This window comes from Oreochromis aureus, linkage group 3 (genome assembly GCF_013358895.1).
Source record: "Oreochromis aureus strain Israel breed Guangdong linkage group 3, ZZ_aureus, whole genome shotgun sequence".
NCBI classification, from domain to species: domain Eukaryota; kingdom Metazoa; phylum Chordata; class Actinopteri; order Cichliformes; family Cichlidae; genus Oreochromis; species Oreochromis aureus.
In genome coordinates, this window is record NC_052944.1 from 42661053 (window position 1) to 42686823 (window position 25771).

The 25771-nt window shown below is 40.8% G+C and overlaps 1 protein-coding gene across 1 annotated transcript; it reads left to right on the top strand.

Moving 5' to 3' along the window:
- Window positions 1–1723: 1723 nt before the first annotated feature.
- On the top strand, window positions 1724–24824 carry LOC120433755 (serine protease 48-like). The gene is made up of 5 exons (XM_039600594.1): window positions 1724–1796; window positions 6469–6631; window positions 6946–7211; window positions 7296–7430; window positions 24787–24824. Exons 1-5 carry the CDS (start codon window positions 1739–1741, stop codon window positions 24822–24824), a joined length of 660 nt encoding a protein of 219 aa, XP_039456528.1. The 5' UTR covers window positions 1724–1738.
- Window positions 24825–25771: the final 947 nt, after the last annotated feature.

Here is a 25771-nt window from a genome sequence, read left to right on the forward strand (position 1 = left end):
TATTGGTAAAAATGTACCCCAATCATAGAACAAGGCAGTGTTGATTTAAAATAATAACAATTATTTGTAACATTAAAAATGTCATGTTTCTTGTAAAGTGTACATACAGAATGGGACGCATAACAAAAAACATTACCTCCTTCTGGTCTCAATAAAGTTTGTTAGGGAGTTGTGTGGGGAATTTGGTTTGACATACTACACATTTCAGTAAACATATTCATCACTGCACTCAAGATAAGGCACAAAAACCAACTAGTCTGAGTTCATGGTTGTCTAATACCTTCATAACTTATAGAGATAGGTGGAGCTGAGCATACTTTCTAGATATAATAATAATAATAAAAGTGATCTCTCTGAGACCTGTGCAGTGAGGCACGGGGTCCCTCAGGGCTCTGTACTTGGACCATTGCTGTTTTCTATGTACCTGCTGCCTCTTGGTGTTGTTTTACGTTCTTTTAATGTAACCTTTCATTGTTACGCTGATGACCTGCAGCTTTATGTTCCTTTAACCATTGGAAATCATGCTGAAGTCTCTAAACTAGAATCTTGTCTATCTGCAATTAAGGGCTGGTTATCAGATAATTTCTTGCTCCTAAATACTGATAAAACAGAGTTGATGGTCATTGGGCCACACAAATTTCAGCACTTGTCCCAAAATTTCATTTTGAGAATTGATGACAGTGTCATAAATTGCAGGGACAAGGTAAAAAACTTGGGCGTGTGGTTCGATATGGTGCTCTCTTTCGAGTCTCATGTAAAAGAGATAACAAAGACCGCTTTTTATCATCTGAGGAACATAGCCAGAATCAGACAAGTTTTGTCAAGCGACACTGCAGAGGTTCTTGTCCATGCATTTGTGTCTTCACGTGTTGATTACTGTAATGCTCTTCTTTCTGGGCTACCAAAGAAAAGTTTTAGAGGTCTACAGATGGTGCAAAATGCAGCTGCTCGCATTTTAACAAGAACTGGGAAATTTGAGCACATTAGCCCTGTACTGAACTCTCTGCATTGGCTACCTTGTCAGGTTCGAGCAGATTTTAAGGTCCTGCTGCTCACCTACAAGGCTTTAAACGGATTGGCACCTACATACCTCTCCGACCTTTTACATCTTTATGTTCCATCCCGTGCTCTCCGATCCCAGGACTCTGGCCTTCTAAAGGTTCCTAGAGCCAGAAAAAAGACAATTGGAGAGCGTGCTTTTTCTTTTCGTGCCCCGTTTCTGTGGAACAACCTCCCTCAAGATATCCGGCAGGCATGCTCTGTGGTGGTTTTTAAAACTAAGCTGAAGACACATTTGTTCACCCTATCTTACATGTCTTAATTCTATTGCTTTTAGTTTTTAAATTTTTACTGTATTTAACTTGTATTGTGTCTTTTACCTGTATTGCTATGTATCGCTTTTATTTTACTTATCTTTTTAGTTTCAAATAGTTGTACAGCACTTTGTTTGAAAGCGCTATATAAATAAAGTTATTATTATTATTATAATAATGATTTGCATTTATATAGCCCTTTTTGAGACCCTCAAAGCGCTTTACAATTCCACTATTCATTCACTCTCACATTCACACACTGGTGGAGGCAAGCTACAGTTGTAGCCACAACTGCCCTAGGGCAGACTGACAGAAGCGAGGCTGGCATAGCGTGCCATCGGGCACTCTGGCCGTCACCAGTAGGTGGTAGGTGAAGTGTCTTGCCCAAGGACACAATGACAGATACAAAACAGGTGCTGTTAACAATGGCTCTCCAACAGTTCGTGTGCAGTTTCACATTGGTGATCATCTTCTTATGCAAAGGTAAGAAAAAGTTTTGGGTTTTTTTAATATTTTCTCATTACTGAGGTACAAATGTTCACTATTCTAAATAAAATGTTCCAGCTGAATACAAGGAAACATCCCATTTTTCATCAATGTCATTCAGTGTCATATCTAATATTATAATTTAATGAAGCAAGACAATCACTTTGTTATTGTAGGTAGAGTAGAATTTTCAGGTATCTGTACTTAAGCAAATATGATGAAAGAGGCGAAACCGTACGTCACTAGTCAGGGGTTAAAGTAGCCTGGTGTTGGGGGTTTTTTTTGCTTTGCTTTTCTCCTTTTAGCACAACACTGAAGTTACTCCATGTGTCGACAAGTTGTGGTCATGGAACTTGAACATAAAAGGAACATAACAGAGTAACTTGTCGTGGCAGTTAATCTCAAATGCAGTGTTTCTATCAGCTCAACAAACATCAGCAAACACATACTGTCTTTGCTTACATGTAACATTTAAAGCTCACGTGTAAATTCTCATGTTTTTAAATTAGGCTTATTTCTGTTGTTTGGTCAAAATATAATTCAAATTATTTGAATGATTTTCTGGAATAAATCTTTTCTAATGGGCAGCAGGAGGCATCTAATTTCAAATAAATAAAATATTAATATCATAGTCTAGGGTTATATTGAACAGTTTTTTTTTTCCTCTGGGACTGAGTCTGTACATGTGGCATTATATTTTTTCATATTGTGAAACGTGTTGCTAAACAACCTAAGGCAGACTGACTGTTAATTAAAGGTTGCATGTTAGAGCAGGTTAAACAGGTTAGTGGTTTCATGCTCAGAGTTAGGTCACAGTGTAGCAGAGATGAATTTGAAGTTAAGCTGATGACTCTTAGATTAATTCACTGAATTCTGCCTTTATGCCAGCTGAATAGTGTCTAATATAAATACAGTTATTACATGACTATAGCACAAGGTACAGCTAGCTTTACACGAAAATAGCTGGTAGAATTGCTGTCATTCAGACAAGAATGTTCTTCAAGTTTCAAGTTTGGTTTTAACCTTTTTTTCCTTCTGTCAGCTGTACAGTAATTACAAAAAAGAAACAGTACCATCAACAGTTGTTTCAATGACAAACAGTCAGAGTGCTGACTTTTGGTTTTTCTTTAAACTATTAAATTATTCTGTTACGTAAAATCTTCCAGTTTTCTGACACAGAGAGGGAGTGAGATAACTTGAGGAACCATTTGTTTATCATGTGTATACCACAGTCTAATGTTTAGATGTTCAGCTGTTTTGGGTTGATACTTCTTAAAATAACATCTGCATAACTGCCAGTACTCAAGATTTCCCAGCAAAGAGTTGTGTTGATCACGGTTATCTCTCACCTCTGTTTGGTTTTATTGTTGTGGCTGATCAGCAGTGTTGGGTAAGTTACTTTAAATTAGTAACTTAGTTACATAACTAGTTACTTCTATCAAAAGTAACTCAGTTACTTCAAGTTACTCGTTACTTTCGAAGTAACTAGTTACTAGGGAAAGTAACTTTGGTTTTACTCAGAATTCTCTTGTTAATGTGTTGCTTCCATAACTGGATACCCAGCGAGAGTTCCAGTCTTCTAGCTTGCTTACTTGCCACAAGTGCATTGTGCCACCTACCAATAGAAAGGAAAAGATAATGTGCACATTTCCACGAGAGAAATCCCACGCCTGGACCGTCGTTGACCGCCGCCATGATTCTAGCCTACGTCACAGCGTCATGTGCGCTTTTTACATCCAACACAAAAACTGCAGTTGTGGTGCTTTGATTGTACTCAGAACTTGGAAATTCTGCCTTCTGAATAGGAAGATGTAGGTTACACCAGACTGCAGATGAGCTGCATACAGGGCTGGACTCGGACAAAAAATCGGCCCGGGCATTTTGACTAGAGACCGGCCCGCTATTATAGGAAAAATCATAAAGCCTTTGAATGAAAACAAACACTGTTGTGACAGTGATGTACACTGTCTTGATGGTATATATGCATCAATCGTTTGTTGTAAGATTCAGATAATTATTTTTTAAAAGCTAGACATTTTAAATGAGAATAAGAAAGTATTTCTTTGTGCCCCCTTTCCCTGTTAATGCCCTACCTGGCCCCCCTGGCAAAACTTTGCTAGACCCGCCCCTGCACAGTTACCAGCTGTCAGCTACTTAGAAAAGGATCCTGGTGTTATTTGTCTCTCAGAAACAGTTCCTAACTTCCCTTCAACTCATCCATGTCACCTAAAAGGTAAACCTGTTTCTCCATCACCTGTTCAGCTCTAATGATTCAGTAAGGACATCTCCTGGTTTCATCTTCATGTTTCCCTCTCACCACATATACAAACCGATATCATGACCAGCAGCTTTCACAGCTGTGGCTCCAGCAAACATCAGCTGATAGTAGAAATTAATATTAAATACATTCTAACAACAGCTGATCAAGCTTAAACGTGCTGCTGTTGTTTAACGCGACCTCCACTGATTTCTTCTTTCTGGCGCAAAGTGGGCGATAAATAAACGAGTAGAAACGGGACTTGCGACAGAAAAGCCGATCAGCTGATCATTGATCAGTTTCATGATTGTAGTAGGAACAGGAGAGGGAGGGGGAGAGAATGAGAGAAGAGGAGGCAGCTGTGCAGCAAAGACACAGAATAACTCCAGCTTTTGTGTCTTTTTCATTGTAGCTGAAGTCCGGGACAAACTGCGTTCCTTTTCACCTCAATACGAAACGCGTAATATTTTCTCTGAATACGAGACGATTCCGTTTTTTACGGGACGGTTGGCAACTCTAATAATTAACCTTATGAACAAAATAAAGTTCAACATCAGTAACATCATAGCACCCACCCAGCTGTATAGAAACTCCATCATGCTAGTGTTAAGGTTAAAAAATATAGGGAAGTAAACACAGGCGGAATGCAAGTAACCACACTGGTCCAAAAGGTAAAGACGATGATTTTTAATGAAAAGACACGTGTGGGAGAATGAGCTGACTCTGTAAGCAGACAGCCCCACAATCTCATCCTCCAAACATCAAACTACAGTTTTATATGCATCAGAGTATATTTAGTGACGGCCCCTCGTTGCGTCATCACAAAACCACAAATGTTCTGTTTGACAACTTGTGACACAATTAAAAGAACATCGCGTCTTCGCCTCCATGCAGATGTTTTCCCCCACACCGCTGTCGCTTATCGCTGGAATCCGCAGATCGGTTTCCTGAAACAGCTCGGTCGCGTACGCCGGCACTCTTACAGTTATAGCAGAATTAAATCTGAACTCTTTACCACAAAATGGGCCTACTACTATGTGTATGTATGTATGTGGTTATGTCATCACCGCAGATGCACTTTGTCTCACCTCTCACCTTCTCCCCAGACAAAGGCCAGCACATCCACAACTGAAACTGATGTGTAATATATTGAATAAATGTCTTACTTGAATGGTACTACTTAAAACTTAATCAAAGAATGTAAACAAATAAAAGATCATAAAAATAACCTGATATACATGTCTTGTAAGCGTGTGTTGCAATCCTTCCACAGCTCCAGTCAAACTCACAGTAGATTGGCTGATCATAACGCCAACCAAAAGTTTTTGACCCTCACTTGACCAAGGAGCAACAGCTCTTTAATAAACACAAAATGCAGTTATGTATAAATGATTATAATCATTTTCATAACAAAAGTTTCAACAGTTTCAAAAGTTGCCAATATGTTCGCTCCTCCTAATATAGTCTAAAAGCAACCCCAAGCAAAACAATTTAAACTTTCCCCTATAAATGATCCCTCTAACTAAGTGTGTGTGTGTGTGTGGTTACGTGTATGTCTATGTGCTAACCACAATCGCACCCCATTTCACCTGCCGACTAGCTCCTCAGAATAACTTTCACTCAGACTCTGGTTTCGGTTTCACTTCCTGCAAAGCATGTAACTTCAAAAAACATGTAACTTCCTGTCTTATTTCGGCACAGAGTTACTCTTTCACACTGCAGTCTGCATATAAACATTTAAGATTATAAATCCAACTCAACAGTTTAAAGTGGTTATAACTGCACCTGTAATAAAGCTTAATTGGGTGCCAATGTGTTTAAACATCTAAATGCAATATCACTATTAATAAATGCGTCAATGCAAATGCTTGTTATATGATTATGATGCAATAGCAATAACAAAATAATAAAAATAGAATTAATAAAATGAAATAATAAAAATGGCAGAAAAATAACACCTCAATTCCTCACACTAGCTAGTACCCAGTACGAAAAAGTCAGCATAACGAAAATAAACTCCACCTAAACTTGGTTATCTGACCCAGATAGACTGCAGATCATAACTTCTTACCTGAATTTCAGTTCACCTGACACTCGGACCGGCGGCCGCCTCGGGTCTCTGCTCCTCCTGCCTCCCTTTTCCCTGATCCACCGGCTGGCCTCCACCACTTGCTAATGTTACTGAATCTGTGGAAGCTCCGCGATAGCCACCACACGAAGTAACGAATAACGAGCCTATCTAAATCCCAGTAACGATTAACGGCTTCCTGATTTTGGCATAATAACTAGTTACCGTGCTCGTTACCACAATAATAACGTAGTTACTGTAACGCGTTACTTAATAACGCGTTAGTCCCAACACTGCTGATCAGTGTTCTCACTGTTTAACTGTTGTCTCCTTTCTTTTGTCAGAATGTGGGAGCAAGCCTGGGAACAGCAGCAGCATTATCACAGGTCAAGATGCAACACCAGGAAGTTGGCCCTCGTATGCTGCTATAGTTATAGTTGGATTTCAGTTTGGAGGGTCTCTGATCAACGACCAGTGGGTGCTGACAGTTGCGTCCTTCATTCCACTGTGAGTTGCTGCTGCAAGTTTACGCTTTTGTTGACACTATAATGATCTGTAATATTTATGTGCAGTAAATGAATACCAGACATCATTTTGTTAAGATTTCCTCACAGCCAGCTGTGATGTGCCTTTGGCTAACATTTAAAAACAACAGCTGTTGACCAAAGTGCTGAACTGCAATGCACGGCGATGTCTGTATAACAATGAAAAGAGATGCCACATTTGTTTAAAATTAAATCTGCTGACTGCTTAGTACTGTCTTAATGATCAACATCAGGTGCTTTAAAAATAATCTTTTTTGTGCTTATGTGTGTGTCAAGTGACACACTAACAGAGTGGGTTCCAACTGTGTATCTGGGAGGTTACAACCTGTCAGGTTCAAACCCAAATCAAGTGAATCGAACAGTGGAAAACATCATCTGCCATCCTGAATTCGACTTCACAACTCTTGAGAACAACATATGTCTTCTGAAGCTGTCAGCTCCTGTGAATTTCACAGACTACATTCAGCCGATCTACTTACCCTCAGAAAACAGCACTTTCAACAACGAGCGCAGCAGCTGGATTATCGGTTTGGTTTATAATAGTAAGTTATAAACTTTTTATTTTCTTTTACAGCATTGTGTTGGAGTCTTTGGGTAGACCTGATCTTTGATTTCTCTCCAATTAGGTGATGGTACTTTCACCAAAACCCTGCAGGAGGCAAAAGTACCAATAGTGGAAAACAATGAGTGCAAAGGCATCTTTCAAGGGAGCTATCCCAAGATTACAGAGAACATGATCTGTGCTGGAGACAATGATTCATGTTTGGTGACTATAACGTTTTTTGTTTGTTTGTTTTTTAAATATATTTAAAATATTATGCAATCTGTTGTTCACTGATAATCTCTTGCTTTTAATCACACTTTGATTTATTGTTTTGCTGTAGTTGTCCATAGATATAATGTTCATGTTCATGTTTTATCAAAGGTTTTTTTAAGCTATTTAATTTTAAATCCAAGACATTATGATGAATTTTAAAAGAACTGAGTTCCTTACTGCAACAGGTCAGCCAGATAGTTTTACTAGAATCAATATTTGGAAGCTCCAGATGATGCTGGTAATATCAGTTCTCTTTTTCCATTTTCCTGCCTTTCACAATTTCAGTTTAATTCAAATTCTTTGCAGTCTGTCCTTAAAAGACACTTTTCACTTTTTATGTCACTTTCAGTGTAGGGAAATCTTATGAATTGATACTTGTGTCATAGTTTTCTTTCACAAATATACGTGACTGATTAACTGACAGCACAAAACGCCAGTTTCCATTTTATACATTCGGTTGAAAGGAACCGTCATGGACTATTCAGCCAAGCTTAACACTAACAAAAAGGTTTTAAGTAACTACAGTGCTCATATGTTTATATACTCTATGTGTTAGAGTTATCTCTGGGATGCTGGGATGATAGCTCCCTCAGGACTTAAACCCCGGTCAGAGAGTGGGGCACAGAGAGTGATGTCCAGATATACTTTAATGAAAGTATATAAGAAATAAGACATAAGAAAGTCCCACAATCCCATTTGAACAGGCAGGAAACAAGAATATCTGCATATCTCAGGCAACAGAAAAGACCTAATGCCCCCAAATTAGGAAAGGTCAGCAATTACATGGTCTTCAGTGCTCTCTAGTGGCTAAATAATCCAACTGCGGTGCACAGATCCAACCCACAACAAAGGCTACGGTGGTAAGTCACATGCCTCTACCAATCTCGATAAATCTCCTAGCATAAACCCCCTGTAATTAACGTTAAAGTACAACCCGTGCTATAAGTGGAAATGGACTCATAGAACTGGAGGGATTTTGACTCACATTTGCGCAGAAACGCGCACGGCTGGAGATCGCTATTCCCCCGCACTCATGGAGAAAAACATGCCTAGCGCTCCTCGGACTCGTGATACGGCAGGACCGTCTTAAAAGCATGTGACGTCATCACCGCAGGAAACAGTAAGAACAAAGTGGAACTTATCGGCAGAAATTAACATTGCACTTATAGAAGACTAGAATAGAATAGAATAGAATAGAATAGAATAGAATAATCCTTCAATTGTCCCACAAGGGGAAATTTGGTTGTAACAGCAGCCAGAAAGGCACATATACAAACAAACAGTACACAGGACACAGAACAGAAACATACACAATTTTTCTTACATATTTACATTAAGGACAATGGTTACTAAATACAGAGTACTGTACAGTTATTAAATTAAATATAAATAACTACAGATAAGAGGCAAACCAGGTTGTAGTGCGAATCAGTTGATTAACTTATTGCAGTTACAGCGCAGATGTAAACATCTATGAATTTTGGGAGCAGTTCTGATTGTACAGTCTGACAGCTGCAGGGAGGAAGGACCTGCGGAAACGCTCCTTCATGCATCTAGGATGCAGCAGTCTGTCACTGAAGGAGCTCTGCAGTTCAGCAACATTTACATGCATGGGTTGGGAGACTCTGTCCATCAGAGATGTTATTTTGGCCAGAGTCCTTCTGTCTCCCACCACCTGCACTGGGTCCAGGGTGCATCCCAGAGCAGAGCTGGCCTTCCTGATGAGTTTATTCAACCTCTTCCTCTCAGCTGCCAATAAACTGCTGCTCCAACATACCACACTGTAAAAAAATTACAGATGCCACCACAGAGTCATAGAAGGTCTTTAAAAGCGTTCCCTGTACTCCAAATGACCTCAGCCGCCTCAGCAGGTAGAGTCTGCTCTGACCCTTCCTGTAAAGATCATCAGTGTTGTGGCTCCAGTCCAATTTATTATTCAGGTGAACACCCAGGTACCTATAAGAGTCCACTATCTCAGTGTCCACTCCCTGGATGTTCACCGGTGTCAGTGTGGTGGGTCTGCGTCTCCGGAAATCCACCACCAACTCCTTGGTTTTCCCGGCGTTGATCAGCAGGTGGGTCTGCTGACACCAGTCTACAAAGTCCAGAGTCCACTGTCTGTACTCTGAGTCGTCCTCACCTGTGATGAGGTTGACTATGGCAGAGTTGTCAGAGAACTTCTGTAGGTGGCAGCGTGGGGAGTTGATGGAGAAGTCTGCAGTGTAGAGGGTGAAGAGGAACGGTGCCAGTACAGTTCCCTGTGGGGCCCCCGTACTGCAGACCAGCGTGTCAGAGACACAGCCCTGTGACCTCACATACTGTGGGCGTTCTGTGAGGTAGTCCGGTATCCACTGGGACATGTGGTGGTCCACTCCCGATAGCTCCAGCTTGTCTCTCAGAAGTCGTGGCTGGATGGTGTTGAAAGCACTGGAGAAATCAAAGAACATGATCCTCACAGTGCTTCCAGGCTTCTCCAGGTGAGTCAGAGCTCGGTGCAGGAGGTAGATGATGGCGTCCTCCACCCCGATGCCAGGCTGGTAAGCAAACCGCAGCGGATCCAATGAAGACCTCACCAGGGGGCGCAGATGGTTTAGAACCAACTTCTCGAGGGTCTTCATCAGATGCGATGTCAGGGCTACCGGCTTGTAGCTGCTGAGGTCCTTGGGATGGGAGGTCTTAGGTACCGGTACCACACAGAATGTCTTCCACAGTTGTGGTACTTTCCCCTGTGACATACACGGCTATCATAATCACGTGTGTAAACTCTCGCGGTAGATAGTACGGTCTCATGCTAACCGCTAGCAGCTCAATGTCCTTACAGCATAGCGTCTCTTTGACAGATAAATGCCCAGAGTTACACCATCTATTGTTCACAAACACAGCCAGACCCCCTCCTCTCTTCTTACCACTCTCTGTTGTTCTGTTGGCCCGGATCAGATGAAAACCATCCATGTTTACATGTGAGTCCGGAGTTAGCGCAGTTAGCCACGACTCTGTGAAGCACATCAGGCTGCACTCCCTGTAGCTCCTCTGATGTCGGGTAAGAGCCACCAATAGCGATGCGATTGAAATATAAGGAGACTTTCGGACACTATGTGTAAAAATATAGCCGTGGCTTCATAATGTAGTGATTAACAACCCCCCCCCCCCAACATGCTCACTAACAAGATTCCTGATTCTTGAAAAATAGGAAACACAAATTCCGGGGGGTTGTGGAATTTACATTCAGGAAGGGTGTCTGATGTAAAAAAACAAAACAAAACATCAAAGTCAATCCCTTTGTGTGACTGTCTTGTTGCTTCTTCTGCAGTGCACCTGTCGTCACTTTCATTTACACCAAAGCAGCTGAAATGGATTCACAGTGGTTTATGTTTACCAAATGAACTGATTGATATCCCTGAAGTTTTACTGACTTCGTGTTATACCATGATAATCAAGTGTTCCCTTAAAATATTTGAGAAGTGTATAAAAAGAGTTACCGAAAACAAATCATTGTTTAACAGGTGGATGTTGCTGAAGGTTGACCTCTAAGAGACACACATCTGTCCAAATAACTTTATCAATTTCTTTCCACAGTTTACTTATGGGGCGCCACTCATGACCAAACGCAAATCAGTGTGGGTCCAGAGTGGAGTTTTGAGTGTCAGTGCATGCGGTGCATTTCCTTCAGTCTTCACTTGTGTGTCCCCATACCAGAAATGGATCAGCGACACAGTTACAGGGACAGCACCAAAGTTTTTCACCTTCACCTCCCCAGACAATTCAACATCACCAGCAACGATGTGATGGTTTATCTTGCTGTGGTGAAAACCTGATCCACTTCACTCACTTCACCAAAGTCTGTGTTCTTGTTGTGTTGCTCCACGTGTTTGCTGGAACTGTTGGGAAGTAGATCAACACATTTACACAATTTTTTTTCCATACAAACAAGAAGTACTTCACCTGACATTTTATTTTACAACTTCAAGATGAACACTAGCCTTTTATTCTACTATATTTGGGCCAGTAGGTTTTGTTTTTCTTTAGCAACTTTATCATTTTAATTGGGATTTTTCTGTCTGTCTGGATTTGCTATACTTTCTTTAAAATATTTTAGGTACCTAATCATTGTCATTAAGAAATCATCCTTTCTTAAATAATTCTGAGGAATAACATTTTAAGATGTTGTTATCACACACATATTTCTATTGTTTGTCAAAACCTTATGCAAATTAAAATACTTTGAAATCTTCTTTTGTGATCATTTCTTTCCAGAATTTTTAATACTTGAATAGTTTATTACATATTCTTTTGCATTTTTCCTACTTGCAAACAGTAGAACAAGCAGGAAAGCTGTCAACACACTGTAAACATATGAAGTTTGGATAAATTTCCTTTTTCTAATGCCAGCAGCAGGTGACTTAGATTGTATAGGAGACAATAGGAAGATGACCCTGCTGATGATTTGCTCCATGGCCTGACAAGTTTATGGCTTATACAGTTCAGCATCTTGTTGAAAACAACATGATGTTATCTTGTAAGACACTATCCAGTGAAGAGTCAGAAAAACGGACAAAAAGGATACATTTTACCACATGATTGTCATGCCTTGGTTTCTCAGTCAGATCTATCTTTCATATGTTACATCTGCTATCAAAAGAAAATCAATCACACATGGTTACTTTGAGCAACTGCTGCTGAAAATCATGCTAATTGGGGGTTCAGAGATAATAATTTTCTCAAAATTGAAGCAACTAGCAAAGAAAGTACCAATACATTAGACGATTACCAAATGAACCAGGTCCACTAGTGATCAACTATAACCAAAATGGAATGTAGAACAAGCAAAATGCAACATGTGTAGATTTATAGTGCACTAATTGAAATCCTAAATGTACTGTTTATAAGGTTGGGGAAACCTGCAGTCAGCTGAGACTAAAGAAGTCACTTGGATGAGTGACAACGTTTCTCCCACTGAAAATGCTAAATCCAGATGAACAGTGTACTTCAGACCCAGCAACACACTCAGACAGAAACTGGTTCACCCGAAAGACAAAACTCCAAAACACAGACTTAACAACGTGGTGTATGCTGTACAGTGCAGCAAGGAATGCCCAGACCTCTACATTGGAGAGACCAAACAGCCACTTCACAAGCGCATGGCACAACATAGAAGAGCCAACTCCAAGGGACAAGACTCAGCAGTCCATCTGCATCTTAAGGATAAAGGTCACTCTTTCGAGGATGCCAACGTTCACATTTTGGACAGAGAGGACAGATGGTTTGAAAGAGGAGTGAAAGAGGCCATTTATGTCCACTGTGAGCGACCATCTTTGAACAGAGGCGGTGGTTTACGACACCAACTGTCTGCCATCTATAATCCAGTTTTGAGATCCCTCCCCAGACGCTTTAATGCCTATTTAAAATCTAAAACTTAACATTGTCCGTAGCCTGCTGTTGTTACCACTGTCCTGTTTGAAATGTAATGAGAGAAACTGGATATTTTGTCCTATGTACAAGGTACTAACTAGCTAACTGGCTGGATGCCCATTAACCTTATAACTCCCGTTGTGTGTGTGTGTGTGTGTGTGTCTGTGTGTACAGAGAGATAGCCAGGTTCATATTGGATATGAGGAAGTTTTTTCAAAAAAAGAAGCCACATTCAGGTAAAAGTGTAGGATCAAATGATCCATCAATAAAGGATAATATTGGATCAGTGTTTCAGTATTTATATCCTTTATTAGATGTACATGTGGTTTGGTTATTTGCCTTTTGGTTGAAAGTACACTGAGAGAGGACTTTTTTTATTAGTGATCTTAATAGTATTTTATTTAATCTAATTGAATACAATCTATTTGTGTGTGATTGTCGGTCCAAAGAGGGAGAGAGGAAAGAGGGGAACATGAGGAGAAAGTACAAGGTCAGGAAGAACCAGGTAAGAAAACAGACAGGGAATACTAACAGGCAAAACAGAAACTGTTAAACTGGCAAAGAAAAAACCTGATTTTACTCATACAATCTGGAAGTTGTGTTCTCCCTATATTAAAGCTGCTGTACAGAATCTGCAAAACAAACTGGGTTGTCAGTCCTGGCACTGCATTACCATATTGAGCTTCAGTCAGAGGAAGTCACGGTTGCCAAAAACGTTTTGAAGCTCAAGAGTGAGGCTGGTGCCATTCCAGATATGTTAACATTGTACAATATTCTGGATAATCAGATCTTCCCCACACTGAAAACTGTTATTCAGGTTGCCCTAACAAACCCAGTTAGCAGCTGTAGCTGTGAAAGGTCTTTTAGTGTCTTGAGTCAGCTCCATACCTGCTGAGAAGGACCATGGGTCAAAGCAGACTCCAGCACCTGGCTGTGATGTCAGCTGAGAAAGAGATGCTTGAGAGACTTGACCACCAAAATGTGATAGACAGATTTGCCAACCTCAAGGTGAGGCGACATAGGATAAAAGAAAAGAAAAAATCTGCAGGGCCATAGTAGAATCTGCACTAAAGATCTTTTCATACATTGTATACATTGTACCAGAGGCCAAGGTGTCTCCATTTTTCTAATTTTTTAATAATATTTTGTACATTTCAAGGACTCTTCTATTTTTGGAGTGTATTTTTATGTATCTGTATTATATTATACATACACTTTAAAAGTGAATCTCTGGCCAAAAAATGCACTCAGTTTACTTTTTACTCACTATGAGCATCATTCATTATTCTCCCGCAGTAATTAAGGTTAGGATATGTTTTTTTTTTTTAAAATTCCAATCCATTCTTCTTTAGCAGTAGTCGACTTTAGCAGCATTTAAATAACCTTTATCAGATTTGATGGTTTTGTTACAAACTTTTCAAAAAAGTGTTTTGCTTTTCTTTCACAAATGTGGGGATTAAATTGTGTTAAAATGTACAAAACAGTGATGTCATGTTTTGTGACGAGGACCCAGGCACAGAGAGACTTGATGAATTTAAGAATCTTATGACTTAATAAAGAAATTTGCAGACTTGCACAGAGATGGTAAAATTATGATGACTGATAACGGAGATGAAGACAACAGATGATGAGGACAGGGAGGAACAGGTTTAAATGCACCAAGGAGACAGTCAGAGGGAACTCGGGACAACTGGAGACATTTAAGGATGCAGGGACTGACAGAGACAGGGAAGAAGTCTCATCGTGACGAGTAAAGTTTACCTTGCCTGGATGGGCAGCTCTCTGGGTGCTCAGCACCCCCAAAGCTCTGATCCTAGAATCGCCCCTGACGCCCACTCACATCCTGGGCCATCTGACCTCAGGAAATCACATGATACGGTGGGGCCAGGTTTCACAATGAGCTCACCCGAAACCCTGGCTGATTAGGTCCCACACCCGCTTTCACACCTTGGCTCATGTGATTAGAGGATCATCAGGGGGTCCTTTTGTCCCTCTTTGGGGGGAAACTCCCACTGGGTTTAAATCGGGGACTCTCGGCCATTTGACCTTAGAACTGAAGAAGCTTCTCGGATGAAAGGTGAAATGTCTTCTAGCAACTCAAAGAAGTCCAGACGCTTTTCTTTGCAAACTCCTTTGACTATGATGACCTGGATGACTGAGAACCTTCACAGACAACTTAAAAAATAGTTTGTCTGTAGTTCATGTATTCAGTTTCATTTCTGAGAATTTAAAGTTTACAGTTAAAAACAAATTCTGCTCTTTAAACAGTTCCTGGATCCAGAAACACTTTCTTGACCTGAGTTGATCCAACTTCATCTTCTAAATCTAAATAACTGATGAAAACTCTGACAATGGTACTAAACTAAACTACAGTTCACCAAAGCTGTTGTCAGATCTTTATACATGTAATTTTTAACTCAAAATACATAAAACCATTGTGACTTATAGGTCAAACTGTCAATCTGATCAAAATCAGTAGGTCTACAAATGTTAAACAGGACTTCTAGTCTGTTGGTGTGTGGGTGTAAACTATTACATTATATGCTGTGTGTACAACCTGTGCAGATTGAGATTTTTGTCAACTCTGAAACTGTTTGCATCTCCTTGTTTATCTCTGAGTTTTTTGTTTTTTGTTTAATTTCTGACTGATTAACTGAAATTTTAATTATTTGAACTATATTCTGTAGGATGTCATGTGGTTAAGATCACAGTTGCTGTTCTGAGAACACCCACACTGTCCCATTAAGGCTCAGTGTTGATCTGCAACCAACTTGGTTTCAGAACTAATACTGATTATTTAACTTCAAGCATAAACTAAAGATGTCCAAATAAAGTTTAAAACAATGAAGTGTCAGACTGTTTCCTTTGGTGTGTGTTTTTTTCTGAAAATTCAGATTTATATGACACATTTCTGCTGATCAACACAGACTAACAGTCAGCAGAGTCAGTATTAAATAGGACAAAATAATTATTACCACTGTTTAAACTAAGTACTGTATACTGACTATTGAGAGCTTGCTAAAGCTCTGTCTGTATAACTCAGTTTTTCTGTTATCTAAACCTGAATGTTGCTTCCTGTCTTGGTTCCTGTAATGCTGTTCTTTCTCAGTGAGTTCCTTCTTGGTTATACTAAATCAACTTGTCGGAATTAATTTCCGAATTGGAACCTATACTTCACGTAATTCTACGCTTCTATCTATGCTTCAGTTTTCAGGCCCCTCTTCTGTGGAACCAGCTTCCAGTTTGGATTTGGGAAACAGACACTATCTCTGCTTTTAAGATTAGAGTTAAAACTTTCCTTTTTGCTAAAGCATATAGTTAGGGCTGTAACAGGTCACTCCAAATCCTCCCTTAGTTATGCTGCAATAGGTGTAGACTGCTGGGTAACTCCCATGATGCACTGAGTATTTCTTCTCCTCACCTTTCTCACTCATGTTTTCTTAGACCTCTCTACATTTTATGTATTTGAGTTATTATTAATCTCTGTCTCTCTTCCACAGCATGTCTTTATCCTGTTTTCCTTCTCTCACCCCAACTGGTCGCAGCAGATGGCCCCGCCCCTCCCTGAGCCTGGTTCTGCCGGAGGTTTCTTCCTGTTAAAAGGTTTTTTCTTCACACTGTCACCCAAGTGCTTGCTCATAGGGGGTCATATGATTATTGGGTTTTTCTCTGTATGTATTATTGTAGAGTCTACCTTACAATAAAAACCTTGAGGTGACTGTCGTTGTGATTTGGCGCTATATGAATAAAATTTAATTTAATTTAATTGAAATGCAGTCTGCATACTTCACTTTAAAATAGTTAATTTTACATGAGCACATTGTAAACAAAAGCTCAGATAACTAATGGAATAAATTTGCACGTTGAAAATAAACAAAAAACTGTTATGTTTTATAGTATTATATAGTGGAACTAATGTTACAAATCTGACAACCTACTTCTGTGTTCTTAAAAATAACATGCTATCATATTACCTAAGAAATACAGATTAATCCAGAAAACAAAAACCTGAAATTCAACGTAAAATATATATATTTTTTCAGAATTGTTTTTTTCACTTTGAGAATGAAATTACTGTACTACAAGCTACTAACCAGATAACACTCATGCATCACTCACACCTTTGAGTAAGAAACATTTCAGGTTATTTTTTCCTGTATCATACTGACTGACGCAAAACAGACTTTTTTCTATCAACCAGACTTTTCTTACAGCCTGTTGTGGAAGTTTTCCATTAAATAAAGCCTGCAGATGAGTGGTGAGTGGTAGCCAACATTCTTTAATCAAAACACACACAGAACAGAAAACCAAGCTTGTGGAGAGCCTGCATGACCACGGGGCAGGTCAGCAGAGTCTCACTGAGCCTAGCATGGCTCTCAGTTAAATACCTTCCACAGGAAAAAAAGGCAGTACACAGCTGTTTCACACCTTAACACTAGAATTACTGAGCCTTTTTTCCCTGGTGCAAGTCCCTACTACTAGATTTACTGGCCTGCGCAGATTTGCGTAAATTCCCCCCAACCTTAACACCTCTTGGCACCCCGCTGAGATTTTCACAGGTCGTCAGCTCCATTGTTCTCCTGCTTTTGTTGTGCAACACACACCTCCCCAACCCCTAACCATGAGAGATTCAAGTTTTTCCTTCCCTGCAAGGCTGCTTTCCTTCCTTACCTGCCTGCATGCCTGTCCATAAACATATATACACAGAGTTGTACATATATTTATATATTTATATAGCCACACCTTATATAATATGCATAAAGTCTAGTTATACACACAGACACATCTATATCATATACACACACACACACATATATATATATATACATACACATATGTGTGTGTGTGTATATATATATAGATGTGTCTGTGTGTATAACTATGTATGTATGTATATATGTATATATATATAAAATATGTATATATGTATATATATATAAAATGTTTGTATAGTGCACTTTCTATACCGTGCTCTGTCCACTTTTTTGCAATGACAATGCAGATTTTCTACTTGTGGGACAAATAAATGCAGATTTGCTGTGTGTGTGTGTGTGTGTGTGTGTGTGTGTGTGTGTGTGTGTGTGTGTGTGTGTGTGTGTGTGTGTGTGCGCAACATTGGCATTTGTTTACTCAGATCCAAGGCAGGCCAAACCTCTGTGTTACAACCTACATACAAAAGACAGACATTCACATTATATGGGTACACAAGTCTGTTTTATTTCAAAGTGTTTCAAACTTTACAGGGTTTGCAGACCCAGTGTCCATCATCCCTGCATTTGGCACAGGTGAATTTCTTACATGTTGCACAGGTAAATCTGCTGCGATTCCTGTTGCAGCTCTCTTGCACCTGGCACTGTGTTGTCTTTACAGTCCCTGGCACAGCACCTGCCTCTGTGCTAAGATTTCCTTGTGCTGCATGAATCGGCAACGAAGTTGCTGAGCTAGAAGACGCAGAAACAATCTTCTTTTGCCTGTCCACCCTGTACATGCCTTGTACAAAATGTAGGCATTCACTGCCGCCAGGTCCAGCATATTGTAGAAAACCGCTACTGGCCACCTGCGTGTTGCTGATCTTACAGAATACATCCGTGCCATTTGGTCCAACACGTCTACACCACACTGTAAAAGCAGAGCGAGAGAGTCATGAGTATATGTTTTTTCTATAGGCCTGTATAGCACACATCAGAAAACATTGTAGCACTGGTGTAAATTGTACACACATTCACATACCTTCATGTGGTTGTAGTCTGTGATCGTGTTGGGTTTCCTCTTTCTGCCGTCACCGATCGTCACGTCTTGGTGCATGGAACTTAGAACACACACACAGTCTTGGTTTTTTAGGTGCATAAATTGTCAAGGACACACTGCCACTTCTAAGCACTGAAGTGGAGAATACCTCTCGCTTTGCAGTATCTTTTGCAAGTTGAGGAAGTTCACGCCGGACTTTATTCACCGTGCCCAGTAATGTTGTTTTTGCGCTGCAGCAGTCTGTGCGACAGTGACAGTGAAGTAAAGAAATTGTCCGTTGTGACATTTCTTCCATCATCCAAAAACGGCTCCATCAGTTTCATGACCACGTTCTCTGCCAGCCTCTCTCCCTTCTGACGACTGGGGTCCTTTCCCAAGTAAGGAGATGCACTGCAGACATATTTGGTGTCCAAATCCGTGGCCATCCAGAACTTGATCCCAAATTTGTCTGGCTTGGTTGCAATATACTGGGTGAATGGACAACGAACCTTGGTAGGGAACAGCTGTTCATCTATGGTCATGTGTTCCCCTGGAGTGAAACTCTTAGCACAGTTCTCGTTGAAGCGTGTCCAGATGTCGGAGATCGCTGCAAATTTGTCTGTTTTCACCCGTTCTGCCCGCGTGTCCCTGTCATCAAATCGAAGGTGTTGCATAATTGAAATGAATCTATCTCGGGCATTGTCTCTTTGATTAGTGGCACCAGAAAACTTTCTGACCAGCAATCCACAATGGCACCAACAGGACACATGATTGCTCTTACAAACAGGATTGAAATGAATGCCATAAGTTCATGAACTTAAAGCATAAAGTCTAGTTATACACACAGACACATCTATATCATACAGATATATATATATATATATATATATATATATAGCAGATCCCGGGAACAACATCGGAGATCTCTGTCCAGAAGAGCGCAGTCCTAGGAACAGCTAAGATACTGCGCAGGGACCCTCAAGCTCCCAGGCCTCTGGTAGAGGACCCGAGCTTGAAGGATAAACCGCCCACAGGGGCGTGCTGGGGTGTTTTTTTTTTTTATATATGTGTGTGTGTGTGTATATATATATATATACACACACACACACACACACACACACACACACACACGTAGACAGATAGATATGTGTGTGTGTGTGTGTATACTACACCAATATTTTTGAATACACGTGTCCATATTTATGTTTCCAGATTGTTTGTATAGTGCACTTTCTATACCGTGCTCTGTCCACTTTTTGCAATGACAATGCAGATTTTCCACTTGTGGGACAAATAAATGCAGATTTGCTGTGTGTGTGTGTGTGTGTGTGTGTGTGTGTGTGTGTGTGTGTGTGTGTGTGTGTGTGTGTGTGTTTGTGCAACATTGGCATTTGTTTACTTAGGTCCAAGGCAGGCCAAACCTCTGTGTTACAACCTACATACAAAAGACAGACATTCACAATATATGGGTACACAAGTCTGTTTTATTTCAAAGTCTTTCAAACTTTGAACGAACCTTGGTAGGGAACAGCTGTTCCCTACCAAGCATTTCTTGCAGCTGGCAACAACGGTCGTGCATTCAGTATAGTTGTGACTTCCGCAAAAAAATGTGGTCAAAATCTCATGAGTAAGTTGAAGCATTTCTATCAGGCATTTCTGAAAGTTGTAACACAGAGGTTTGGCCTGCCTTGGATCTGAGCAACTCTGAGTGAGCAAATGCAAATGTGCCAGGCCTCAAGGACAATGGGTGGTTTGCACAACAAAAGCTGTAGGAGAAACAAGCTGACGACCTGTGAAAATCTCAGCAGGGGTGCTTAACACCTCGGGACTTGCACCAGAAAATAAAAAAGCCAGTAATTCTAGGGGGTATTGGGTTTAGGGAAGTTACGCAAATTTGCGCAGGATAGTAAATCTAGTGTTAAGGTTCACACTCCCTTGCTACCTCCCAGAGTCCTCGAAGAGACAAAAGACTCTCCCTCCTGTGGAGTTGTCTGCTTCCCCCAACTTCCTAAATAGACCCCCACCATTTGTCTTACAGTATGAGTGTCAGACATGTTAAAATCCAGTGGCACCAAGGCATTATACAATAAAATAATGTGATTAGTACATAAATAAAAGAAATTCCTTTACAATCCCACCCTTTGATTCTTAAATCAAGAATCACATTAATACCAGAATTTCTTTCCTGACATTCTGTATATCACATCAACATTATTGTACACTTAAAGGCGTTTCACACTGTGTATCCTCACTTCACTGTTCTCTCACCCTTTGTTCATCTTTAATCTTCCCCACAATCTAAGCTCTCACATGCAAATGGCTACAACAATGATACAGAGGAAAGGTCTTCTCTAGAGTGTCAAAGTACTTTGCATGGCAAAGTGAAACAGCATTAGGTGGTTATATGGCCATGGCTCCTGGTGTCTGTGCCATTTACAGAGTCATAATTCCAACGCTGATCTCCCTCTGTGCTGTCAACTTTGGAGCTTGGCACGCTCTCTTCATCCCTCGATTTTCTGTTCCAACGCGGCTGTAGATTTAAGGCAGAGCACGTCGTACACCTTAGTTGTCTTCCTCAACGTCAACGGTGAAACTCTTTCATTTTATTTTAAGATTTTTGCTGTTCAAAATCTCCTCGTGACAATCCTTTGGAAGCCCAGTGTTGCAGCCCACTGTCGTTTGTCAGTTGTCCTGCAGATGGTCCCCTCTTGAAGCCTTCTCTCCCAGTCATGGTCTGCATCTGCACTTCAATCTCTTCTTCCATATCTCTCATCTCACGGTCTCTGCAATTTAAAAATGAACACTTCCCCGGAAAACCCTCTTTTGCCAAATGTTAGTTTAACACAATTAGACATACACAATAAAGTTGTGCATTGTGTGAGATTATTCTGTTATCATATGTTACCTTATATCTGTAATCAAAGCAGTTGAATTATGATACTGCTGTAGATCATATTATACCCCTTAATATAGAGTGTGTGATCAGTATGTAGTTTTAGTTTGCATTATACTTCTGACTTAAAAGAGTGTGAAAATCATTAGATCTATTGGATTGACCTGTATTACTCGACACTGTTGAATGTGTTACACTGTTTCTTGACATTTCATACTGCTGAATCATGAAGAGAATGTTGGGTGCAGAGGACCTTGTGCCGATAATAGAAGAGACAGACCACATTCCATACCCCCACCTTTACAGAGAGCAGAAAGACAGGGAGCCGAGGTCATAACTTAGGCGCCGTAAGAGAGAAAACATGTGAATGTTTAGGCTTTTATGACTAGGTGGGGGCTACTAGAGGCTATAAGAAGCTGAGTAACCCGTCACCATTTTGAGACTTGCTGTGACCCTCTGCAGGCAGGTCTCCCCATCATGATGGTTCTTATGCTCTTAAGTGTTGAATTATATGGAAATAAAGTATTGTTGATTGAGCATTTATACACCGAGTATTGTCCTTCCTTCAGCCCAAAGATTAAAAGAATTGGGAGATTTTAACAATTGTCACTTAAAAATTCCCAGGGCTTCTCCCCTGGAGTAGTTTCACTCCAGGCCCTGTCATAAGGAAAAAAAAAACATTAGCCAGTGGTGTGTCCTGCTGTAAATCATGTGATTAGATCCCACGATTAACCCTTTGCTGTGAGAAAGTATGCGTACTTTCTCACAGTGACCTCTGCACGGTAAACAATACAAGGTCATGAATAACACACCCCTAGTAAATTCGCAAAGACACAGAAAGTGGCAATTAAAAGGTTAAGTCAGCACGGCCCAAAAGCCCATGCAACCTGTTGCTGTCATCTTTCTGCTCCTGTAAAAAGAAACATATATACATACATCCACCCTTTTGTCACTCTGGGTGGAGGTGCAATCTTGCATACTGGTGTCAAGTCAGTCAAGCTTTTGTCAGTCCCCACAATCAGTCCCCATTTTTTATTTGCTGACAGTAGAATCTCTCGTGACATAATAAGTTTCTACTGCCAACAATGATGTCATTTCAAAAAAAGAAAAAAGAATTCAGACTGGATTACCTCGCTGAATCCTTTTTGGCAGGGACTTGTTTTCTGATTGTCCCAAATAAGTGGCTTTCTCCGGAGCCCATTTTAATTTTTTTGGGAGAAACTCACTTGCGATTTGTCAACATGTTGTGTAGCACTTTCGATCCCAATCTTGCAGGCCTGCTTCAAAAAGAGGAAATTTGTCAGGGTCCTGGGTCTCTTGACCCAGCATGTTTAGTTCTTCAAGGTTTTTGTATTATTCTACTTGTGAGTTGTTTTATGGTTTCTAGTTTTGATCCCTTGCCCTTCATGTTTCTGTGTCCCCTCAGTTCTGTGTAAGTCTGTGTCTTTGCATGTTTGAGTTTCTTGTTTTCTGTCACTCTGTATTATGAATTATGTTCTCATGGTTGGTCTTTTGTTACTCCCTCGAGTCTAGTTTCTTGTGTTCCAAGCTTAGTATTTCCCTCTGTGTATTTTGGTTCTTAGACCTCTGCCTTGGTTTATGTCTCGGTGTTTCTTAGTTGCTGTCTCCACTGTGCCAAGTTCGCGTCTCTTTGTCATACTTCCTGTTTTACTTTGAAGGTCCGTGTCTTATGTGAATGTGTCCTGCTTTGCTTCCTTGTCTCGTCAGTCCTGATTTCTTCCAGCTGTGCCCTCCTTCTGTGTCTCATTCCCCTCGTTACTTCCCAGTGTATTTAAACCCTGTGTTTCTCTGAGTTAGTGTCGCGTCGTCCCTCATGCTGTGTGGATCTCCTGGTGTCTCCCTGTAAGTTTAGTGTGTTATTCCCCAGTTTAGTTTAGTTTACGTTGTATGCTTTCCTAGCCTGTGAATAAAGCTGTGGTTTTGAGTTCATCCCTTGTGTCTAAGAGCCTGCATTTTAGGTCCAATTCCTGCCTGCCACACAGCGTTTCATGACAAAATTGCCAAACAAAAAAAAATCTCAGTGCACTGTTAAAAATCAAAACAATATGAAGGCCTCCTTTTAGAAGTTGTCTAAGCATGCTCTCTTACAGTGATTGAACCTGCCAATTAGTTTTGTTTCGATCTAAGTGGTACCAAAAGAAAATGCAAAATCCCCAAAACCTCCCCCACACATCAGAAACAAACTCAATAATCTGTCTCCACTCATCTGACACCCCCCCCCCCGCAGCATTCTGTTCACCCCTGCAATGATTCAATCAACCCTCCCCAAAAATAATACTAATTCACTAGTCTATGTATCACTTCTTAAACTACTAAGTGAACCGGACAAGATGATGGTAACAGAAACGCCTGCTTAAAATGCTATTTGGTCTTCATGAGCTTCATTGCATGTGTGTTTGTGTTAGTAGGATTAATGCATTTTTCTGTTTGTGTAATTTTTGTGTACCTCTCCTCTTTGCGGTGCTCCAGACACTTTTCAATTCTCCACGCAAGGCAGTAGTTTTTTCTTCCCAGTTTCCTAAACCCAAATTTCATTTCCCACACTAAAACAGCTATGTTCTCCGCTGCTTCTTCCACTGTGGTCTCATCTCCCCCCCTTGCAGCAGTCCAGTGAGAGTCAGTTGTCCTGTGTTTTCCACTGTCTCATCTTGCCATTTTGCTCCAAAAGTGGCAAATGTCCAACTCAGGCAGTCTTTCATAAAGGTCCATTCACACACAGTGAAGTTGCAGCTCGTAGGAAATGCACATCCATCCATCCAGTCATGATGATGCCATTTTTCTCCTTGCTCTCGCTGTCTTGCACAGCTGCTGCTGCTGGACCTTTTCTTCACTGCTCAGGATACTGCTGTGAGCTCTTGAGATCCATCTCGTTTTTCTGGAACTGCATTTCTTGTCTTCAGGGAGAGATTCTTGGAGCTTGTGTTCTCAGGGTGACAAACACATGGAAGTTAAGCTGTAAAACAATTCAGCCAAAACTTGGCTTGAGTGTTTCTAATGATGTTAACCTATAATTTTCTTCCGACTGCTGCACGTGGAAAATTGATCCGGGTCTGCTCTTCACCTGCAAGTGACACACTGAGACATTTTGATCATTCTTATCACTGCTTAAAGAAACACGTCTCCCCTCTCTGGTTCTGAAGTCCCCTTTCTTAAAAACCCAGAGAGATTGTAGTTGTTCTACATTGAAAAACACCAAACCCTCTTCATCAACAATTCTGCTAAAAAGAAATTTTTTGTGTGTCCACACTAGGGGAGCTGGTGGCCTGCAGTACCACCACCTTCCGCTAGTTGGAGACGAGATGAGTTTTACACAAATTTCTACACTCCTCTCTTTTTTTTGCCCTTGATTTGTTCCCCATTTTCAACATTTTGAACCCAATTTTTCACTGTTTTTTACACACACATCAACTTTTTCCACACAACCATTCTCTTTCATCTCACAACATACTTTTACCCACAGTTCTTAACATACAGTCACACATTGAGTTTTGTCCCTGGCCGCTCGTCGCAACGTCCGCTGCTACTGGATCAAGGTCCCATATTTACATTCAGAGCGTCCTCTGCAATGGCCTTCTTCCCTTACCGGCAGAAAAGTGCTAAAATACCGTCACTCCACACACTGTATTGTGCAGACATGATTATCAACGGTGAACTCGAACCACCATTCCCTGTGATGGACCGGTGTTTCTGCAATTACTCTGGCAGACAACTGCTTTTCTTTTGCACAACACCGGAACCGAACACAAGCCTGGGTACTCGAACCCCAGGATTTTCCCTCCGGAGACTCGAACTCCAGAGCAGCAGGCACTTCACCGCTCGGCCAGACAAAAAACCTCTCCATGACTGTATACAAAGTTAGCTACAACTCACCCATCTGCAGGAGTCCCCTCAAAATCGATGGTCTCGGTGGTGACTGAAACACACGGCTCCGTGACTCCTCCATTTCCTTCGCTTCAACAGCTGGTAGGTAGGTGGTAGGTACCTTTTCCTCAGGGGTGATCAGACCGTCCACGGAACCATTGTTCAGCGACCACACGGACCACCCTGCTCACAGCGCCATTTTGTTGTGGAAGTTTTCCATTAAATAAAGCCTGCAGATGAGTGGTGAGCGGTAGCCAACATTCTTTAATCAAAACACACACAGAACAGAAAACCAAGCTTGTGGAGAGCCTACATGACCGCGGGGCAGGTCAGCAGAGTCTCACTGAGCCTAGCATGGCTCTCAGTTAAATACC

Bases quoted from the DNA above. Each gene is read 5' to 3' on its own strand.
- LOC120433755 (XM_039600594.1), top strand. From the start codon at position 1,739: ATGGCTCTCCAACAGTTCGTGTGCAGTTTCACATTGGTGATCATCTTC. The intron at 6,632-6,945 runs GTGAGTTGCTGC...GTGTGTGTCAAG, and splicing joins GTTGCGTCCTTCATTCCACT to TGACACACTAACAGAGTGGG. The intron at 7,212-7,295 runs GTAAGTTATAAA...CTCTCCAATTAG, and splicing joins TATCGGTTTGGTTTATAATA to GTGATGGTACTTTCACCAAA.